The 8,485-nt window shown below is 35.9% G+C and overlaps 1 protein-coding gene across 1 annotated transcript; it reads right to left on the minus strand.

Annotated features, from left to right (window-relative positions):
• Positions 1 to 894: 894 nt before the first annotated feature.
• Positions 895 to 8,485, minus strand: LOC128506840 (cell division protein ZipA-like). The gene is made up of 6 exons (XM_053477438.1): positions 8,379 to 8,485; positions 3,256 to 3,376; positions 3,080 to 3,117; positions 2,724 to 2,791; positions 1,449 to 1,835; positions 895 to 1,362 (listed from the first exon to the last, which is right to left on the minus strand). The coding sequence occupies exons 2-6, from the start codon at positions 3,364 to 3,366 to the stop codon at positions 1,343 to 1,345; spliced, it is 624 nt and encodes a 207-aa protein (XP_053333413.1). The 5' UTR covers positions 3,367 to 3,376; positions 8,379 to 8,485; the 3' UTR covers positions 895 to 1,342.

The following is an 8,485-nucleotide window of genomic DNA, read 5'->3' on the forward strand; positions in this document are numbered from 1 at the left end:
CATCGTGTAAATGCCAAGGGCTACCTGAGCATTGTTTCTGACCATGTCCACCCCTTTATGACCACCATGTACCCATCCTCTGATGGCTACTTCCAGCAGGATAATGCACCATGTCACAAAGCTCGAATCATTTCAAATTCGTTTCTTGAACATGACAATGAGTTTACTGTACTAAAATGACCCCCACAGTCACCAGATCTCAACCCAATAGAGCATCTTTGGGATGTGGTGGAACGGGAGCTTCGTGCCCTAGATGTGCATCCCACAAATCTCCATCAACTGCAAGATACTATCCTATCAATATGGGCCAACATTTCTAAAGAATGCTTTCAGTACCTTGTTGAATCAATGCCACGTAGAATTAAGGCAGTTCTAAAGGCGAAATGGGGTCAAACACCGTATTAGTATGGTGTTCCTAATAATCCTTTAGGTGAGTGTATATACACAACAGTATACACAAATGTGGAATTTGGAAATGCCATTAAGTCTACTCTGTATGTCTTTGGACTATGGAAGTGTATGTGGAGAAAACCCAAGCCACAAAGAAAATGCAAACACACAGACCAGAGATGGGAATCAATTGGCCAACACTTTCTCTTTAAACATATAATGATCTAAATTTGATTATATGGCATTTTCTTTATGTTTCCATGCATCGGATATGTAAGAGTGCTTTCAACCATTGTAAAATGTTCTCATATCTAAGAGAAGAGCAAAAATAAGGCTGAAAAATAATGAATACCAAAAATTAATGGGCATGAACAAAACCATGGATATAATAAAAAATAAGAGAAAATTAGTTTATATACTCCTTCTTGCATGGGGCCCAATGTTAATGGATTGTTAAGCATCTCTGTGATGCTTTAGATTAAACAGAGTCCCAACTTCATATGCTTTTCTGTCTCATGAATTTTATTTAAACCGGAAATACTGTAATCAAGAAAAATATTCATATTATACACAAGCCATGGAGAGTTGTGTTTATGTGACATTATACAGTTAATAAATGTGAGCTAATCAAAGCCACTAACAAATTTATAATTTTAAAACCCTACCCAAAAGTCATTAAATTTATTACAGTCGTTTTTAACACACTTCACTGCACTACACTTTAATACAATTTACTGTCTATTATTCATTGAACTTACTAAGCGGTGGCTAAAACTACTCCTGAACTAGGAGACCTGATGTCCAAGATGAATTTTTACCCCACCAGTTAATGATCATATTAACAATTTAATAATATATATGGCCTTTTTTTTTTCGTTATAACATATAATGCCGCTGAAGTTTTCATCACAGCACACTGTGGGTCGTCTATGTTCTCTTGGACCGGTTCACTTCAGTAATAACGACGATAAACTGTAAAATAGCATTGGAGGAAAACATTATGAGTCGCATGTGGTTTAGTTGTAATTTTAATGCATGGAAAGCAATCATTTACTTACCCATGGTCTTTGCTGGAGCCTGGATGACTCTCACAGAAGGTTGAGGAGCAGCTTGAACCACCACAGCAGGTTGTGGAGCAGGTTGGATCACCACAGAAGGTTGCTGAGCAGGACGAACCACCACAGAAGGTTGCTGAGCAGAACGAACCACCACAGCAGGTTGCTGAGCAGCCTGGACCACCACAGCAGGTTGCTGAGCAGGCTGGACTACCACATGAGGTTGTTGAGCAGGCTGGACTACCACATGAGGTTGTTGAGCAGGCTGGACTACCACATGAGGTTGTTGAGCAGGCTGGACCACCATCTGAGTGCCACCTTGTTGGATTATTTGGACCTCTGGCTGGACTGCACCATTGTTATAATAAGAGTACTTGGGTACCGCTGTATCTGTGGGGAAGAATAAAAAGTAAAAAAAAAAAAATACTCAATATCATTACGGTTACAAACAGTAGTTTAGTTAATTTTCATCATTAAAGTGCATTTATCCCACAGCACTGCTTAATTCTGAAGTCTAATTGGTTAGAAAGTGTTGATGTATTTCCTATATTCACATTATAAGCCTAAAGTAACTCAAATTAGATTTTTTAAATATGACACATATTGTGCTGTCTGAATGCACAAACCTGATCAGATCTAAAAAATACTTTTTTACAAAGTCCTAGATCAGATATACAGTATATCTTATACAGTATGTGGTTATGCAACTTAAAATAGATCATAATTTCTGCCTTTGATCATGCGTATGGTGCTTGCTGACGTCATCAGTCAATACTGGCAGCAAGTGGATTTCAGCCGCAAAAACTGTTAAAGTGGACGCGACTGTTATTCTTAATTTTTCTTTGACTTGATTTGTTTAAACACAGATTGTGTCTGCAATCCCTATTAATGTGCGCATGCATGTTATTTAAGAAGACAGATCTGATCCACATGAGAGTTCACAAGGAATCTCCAATGTCAGAGCTTTGTAACTGTCAAAGGAAAAAACGTACTGTAGCTTTAGGAAATCTTTAGGGCAGCAGAGTTTACATTACGGTTTTCAGTAAGAAAAGCTGCAGTTTTAGAGAGGTTTGAAAAAATAGAGGCTGTTTATAGCTGCTATAACAAATGAGAAGATGAATTAAGTCATTTGATGTAACTAAGAATGGATTTAAAAGTGTGATGTGTTTTCCTTTTATAAAAAGTGGTATTAGAAGAAACAAAAACCTAGGGATGTGATGTTATTGTCCCATGTCCCATGTTTAGCTAATCTACTGTAGTGGGGTTTGGTGCACAGACCTGATATGAGTTGCTGTACAGGTTGGGGTGCCAGAGTGTGGCCATGATATGAGGTTGGAAATACAGCCCTAGAGGAGGAAAAGCAGGGTAAAGATTTCGTTTATCCTGCCATGTTGCATACATTAGCCTAATTAAATTTGATTCTGCCTGTTTATGCCTGGTTGCTAACCAGCTGACCGGCTGGGCTGTCATCTGATTGACCATGTTGCACTTGTGTACCAGTGCATGACTAGATTTCCACTTTGTACATCAGTAAATCAACATTTTACCTGTATTGTACTGTAAAAGTAAAAGTGTGTGCCAAACAATGTAAAAGTGTGTGCCATGTCAGGTAGATGCTAAAGTAGGACACATACTTTTGTTGAAGAGTGTGCACGTGAGCATGGACAGCACCCTACATCACAAAAAAGAGAGAGAAGGTGGGGTGGGGGTTAAAGACCATTCTGGTTGTCTGGCAGCAAAAAAAAAAAAAAAAAAATTGATCAAAGTATAGCGAGGAAGGAAACTACATACATCCTTCCTCACTCCTTACCTGTGTATTGTTGTGGTAGATCTCAGAGGATGACTGGTAGGTGTAGCCTGCTGGAGGAATCTGCTGTACAAAATTGCCATAGGTGCCAGGATAGGGTGGATTATATGCCATGATTAAAGAGCTGGGGAAGAAAAAATATGGAAGTTCAGTTGATATATATATATATACACAGATGGCCATTAAGAATGCATGTGTTTTCCCGCGAGATGCCGCAATTTGGCACGCAGCGTGCGGTGACTTGTCGCGAACAAGATTTGGGAATTTAAATAAATGTGTTGTCCTTCACTGAATATCCGCCAGATGGCGCATGGAAGGACTAAAAGCCAGACCAAGTTCACCGAAGAGTTGTGTATAATTAGTTAGCCTAAAACAATATTGTTTCCAATGCTGAAGCAAACATGAATTTTATGTTGTTTTACAATAGATCTTTCATGATGAATGTGTGTATATGTGCTTCATATTATTTTCATAAGGATGAAATGAGATGCCCAAATTCGTGCTTTGAAATTCATAGTAAGTTTCTTATATAGTTTTTGTAATGTCTTAACAGGGACAAAACAATGAAAGACATGGCAATGTCTCGGTTTAAATGGTCTTAAATTAAATGAATTTAATTACGGTAGGTTATAGTAGGCTACCTTATAATCGGATAGTGTTAACTATGTGAATGCCCTACATTGTAAATATGCCAAAATATCTTATTTAAAATGTAAATTGTGTCGCCATCATCAGAAGACATGAATGAACAATATATTAATATAAAATAATTATAATTTTATCATATTAAGTAAATATTATTTTATGAACACAAAGTGCTTCAAGCATTTTATCATATTTTTGCTGTTTGTGTCCAGCATTGAATAATTATTTCATCCATTATTTGACCACGGCTGGGGATCAGAGCTGGAATGTGATTGTAAATTTATGACTGAAATAAATAAAGCTGTTCTTTGCTGTGCGGAAACCCGCGGCTCGTATTTTCACTTTACAAAAGGCATCGTTTTGATCAAAAAGCTGCTAATCGCGCGATTTATCGATAAAAATGCAGATTCTCGGCCAGAAATGCACCAAAGACAAACACATGTATTGTATATAGGCTACTCGCGTTGTTTTCGCGCGGAGAGATTGTGTGTGCGTGCACGGAGAGTTTGTGTGTGTGTCCACGTGCGCTTCTCATGTAGGTGTGTGTATACACGAAGAGAGTTTGCGTGTGTTTGTGCGCGCGTCTCATATTTGACATTCATATGGACATTCATATGAAATGCACATTCTTGATACTTGTTGATAAGTGTGTGTTGTCAAAGTATTTGTGGACATATAATGAGGAGAAGAATGTAAATTAAGGAAGTCTTAAAACATAATGCAGTAACCCTATTTATTTGAACACGGTAAAGGTGTTAATGCTCTGTAAATTCCTTTATTCGTCCTTTCTGTCTGTGTTTAGGTTTCACGAGTAAATATGTGTGTGTGTGTGTGTGTGTGTGTGTGTGTGTGTATAATATAAAATATGTATGTGTCATTTTAATTCAAATTCAACATTTTAATGGTAACTTTATCCCTGACCTGTCTGGTGTGTCCTTTGGGCTTCATGGTGTTGTTGCTCCCAATATTCTCTTAGACAACTTCTGAGGCCGTCACAGAGCAGCTGTATTTGTACTGACATTAGATTACACACAGGTGCACTCTGTTTAGTCATTAGCACTCATCAGGAAATGTCTATGGGCAACTGACTGCACTTTGAATAATGACACACACCCCAATTTTTTCAGTTATTTATTTGTAAAAAATGTTTGGAATCATGTATGATTTTCGTTCCACTTCTCACGTGTACACCACTTTGTATTGGTCTGTCACATGGAATTCCAATCAAATTGATTCATGTCTGTGGCTGTAATGTGACAAAATCTGAAAAAGTTCAAGGGGGCCGAATACTTTTGCAAGCCACTGTATATTATAAAAGGAACGGCTGCAGCATACAAAGCTTCAGTATTCATCATCGTTTTTCCAGGACGATGACCCGAAGCACGCTGCTGCAAGAAAAGTGATCGTTAAAGAGGGAATTAACTGGGTAAAGACACCCATCGAATTTCCTCACATGAATCCCATTGAAATGGTGTGGCATGCTATGAAAGACTGTATTCGAAAAAAGAAGCAATACGACTACAAAATCTGATTAAATTACTGCCATTGATAAATTCTGGTTTGAGATACTTATAGAAGAGGCATGTAATAAATACACAAATAGGTTGTTTAAAGTCCTTCCAGTACTGGTTAATAATCAGGGTGGACACACAGGAATGTAACTGAACACTGCATTTATGACCCAAAAAATAAAAGCTTTGAGATGATAAATTTGCCGTATGTTGTGTTTATTTGATTAAACTTAAATGTAAATGTAAAGTGAAAGTGCAAGCCACGGGTTTAAGCACGCCGGTTTCATTTTAGAAAATGTTTAATGCACTGTAAACCCGAATAAGTTGGCAAAACAAAAAAAAAGTAAAAATTCTCACCTATGAATTTAAACTAATTGTAATTATTTAAGTTAACAGTACTCCATATGTTTAATGACTTTAAGCACTAGGGTTTACAGTGTGGTAAATTTATGAATTACACTCAAAGTATTAAATCCAACTGTGAAGTCTAATTTAATTGTGACCATGAAACATTTTATATGTACTTATGTTTATTTTTCTATTTATGTTTATGTTTTGCTGTCTTGTTAATTTGTTTTAAAACCCCCAATTCCCCCATCAACGATACCGGTTTGATAATTTCACACCTATCATGAATGAAAGGTGATTAGAGGGATTACAGTAACTGGGGTTCTGTGGGTGTCACCTCGGAGCGCGCTGTCGCATTGTATTCAGAGAATAGACTCAAACAAAATCATGTTTGCTTCAGCATTGGAAACAATATTGTATTAGGCTAACTTCATTAAAGATTATACACTTTTGTATTCTTTGCTGTACTTCGTCTTTTTGCACACACGCGCAGGCATCTTTAAATTTGAACAGAAAATAATAGTGGGCTGGTAGGAACATGATTTTTCTTAACTTAAACGGCTAAATTAAGTTAAATATACACAATAAATTATTAATTGCGTTTGCTTTACTTTTGAGCACTCATGTGTAAATAGCTTTTTCATTGTATATACTACCATATCATATATTTGTGTCTAATACTGTTTTATTCATATTTTACAACATTACATGCAGTTTGTAATTTACTTTGCGATTGTACTTTTAAAATGTAACCTACGTATCTACAGTATAAGCATATTTAACTACTTCAGAAGTGAATGAGAAATCGGCTGGTCTGGCTTTTAGATAAAGTTCTTATTTGATACAATTTTATTATTTAATTAATTATCTTATTATAAACATGATTCTTATTCTCTATATTCCTGTCGAGTATAGTCTTTCATGTCTGCATTTTTTCGCACGCCTTTATCATTCTTTTGATCAAAACGCTTCCTTTTGTTAAGGCTGCAGATTTATACATGATACAGATACACGCCGATGAATGAATTTTAGATGAATTTTAAAGGATCTTTTTAGGCCTAAATATTCATTTTTATTTATGGCCAGGTGTATTATGAAGTGAAGACCTGTTCAGTTGTTCCCTGCACGGTGTATCTGCATGGAGAGATTGTGTGTGTATGCACGAAGAGGTTGTGTGTGTGTTTGTGACGTTATCTTCTCCTTCAAACATGCTTCCAACCAACCAACCAACCAACCCAGGCCTCCGAACTCAGAAGGCTACGTGTCATAGGCGATAACCGCTCATTTGATCTGCTGGTTACAGAGGGGCACAGACTGTTGATCAGTGTAAAAATAGTGTGAATGTCTGCAACAATCACTAACCACCATTAAATTTTTAAGAATTTAATTAAACACGAATATATAAATTACATTTTCTTTATACATAATATTTTCATTATATATATATATATATATATATATAATATATAATATATAGGGCGCCCAGGTTTTTGCCCTTTTGCCTTTTGATCAAAAAGCTGCACGCGCAACTCACTTTCACTTTGCACAGCGCAGTGTTTATTGTTAAGTGTATATTTAAAGCGCATAAACACAATAAAACAATAATGTTTTAGGCTAACATATCATACTTCTTTGTAGTCTTTTTGCACACTCACAGGTGCGTTACAATAATAATAAGAATAATAACAATAATAAATTTGGAGCACTTCTACTAATAATAATTATAATACTGAATAGAGAAAGCGCAGTCGAAGAAGTATCATCATTAAAGGAGAGAAGAAAATGAAGAATAAATACATATCAGTATTTACAGTTTGAGCTCGACACGTTTATGAGCTCCGTCGCTTGCTGTTAATGGGCGCCTAAGAGAGGTAACACATTTTTGGCTTCAGTAGACACACGATACTTCAGACTGAAACATGACTGCTCCCTACAGGTAATGAAGGGCATTTTCACAGCTTGCCGCGGCAAGTTGCAGGATCCCGTTTCTCGAAACGTGCATTCTTAACGGCCAGTACTGTAAACTGTAATTATATACATATATATATAAATTTCTAATGGGAAAATTTTATTTGGTTTGGTTTTGATGTACTAGCCCACTTCAGGAACAAATAATGTTTGTAATTCAAGGCTAACCTTTCATTTCCAAACATTATATATATATATATATATATATATATATATATATATATATATATATATATACATTTTATCATTGTTTTGAAAACATATTGTTCACCCTCTGTTGATGAAATAGCACATCTAGAAATATCTGTGCAATGCCGTTGGTGATACAGTCCTTACACCATGGCGTTCAAGTGGCCACAAATTTGTACAGTATATCTACATATTTTCTTCTTCTTTTTTTTTTTTTATACAGAAAATATTTGTTGGTCAGAAAAGAGAGCAGCATATTAAGTAAAAGACCACTTTACATATAAATAAATAAATAAATAAATAAATAAACACATAAATAAATAAATCTTCTGCATGAAAAAACTAACAGGTCTGACATTTAACTTTTAATAGTTCAAAAAACCTTTAATAATATATATATATTTTGAGCCAACCTCTACTACTACTACTACTACTACTACTACAGACACACAAACACAAACTTACCTGTGCTTAAGGAAGAAAGATAGAGGGCAATTATCAGTTATAGGGTCTGAAAGCTTCTCCGGCAAGTGTTACAAGGAAACTGTAAAAAACTTCACAGTGTTTATGAG

Source organism: Clarias gariepinus, chromosome 18, assembly GCF_024256425.1.
Source record: "Clarias gariepinus isolate MV-2021 ecotype Netherlands chromosome 18, CGAR_prim_01v2, whole genome shotgun sequence".
Classification (NCBI taxonomy): Eukaryota; Metazoa; Chordata; class Actinopteri; order Siluriformes; family Clariidae; genus Clarias; species Clarias gariepinus.

Coding starts and splice junctions, on each gene's coding strand:
- LOC128506840 (XM_053477438.1), bottom strand. CDS start 3,366: ATGGCATATAATCCACCCTATCCTGGCACCTATGGCAATTTTGTACAG. Junction 3,118..3,255: donor TCTACCACAACAATACACAG/GTAAGGAGTGAG, acceptor TTTGTGATGTAG/GGTGCTGTCCATGCTCACGT. Junction 2,792..3,079: donor GTGCACACTCTTCAACAAAA/GTATGTGTCCTA, acceptor TTCCTCCTCTAG/GGCTGTATTTCCAACCTCAT.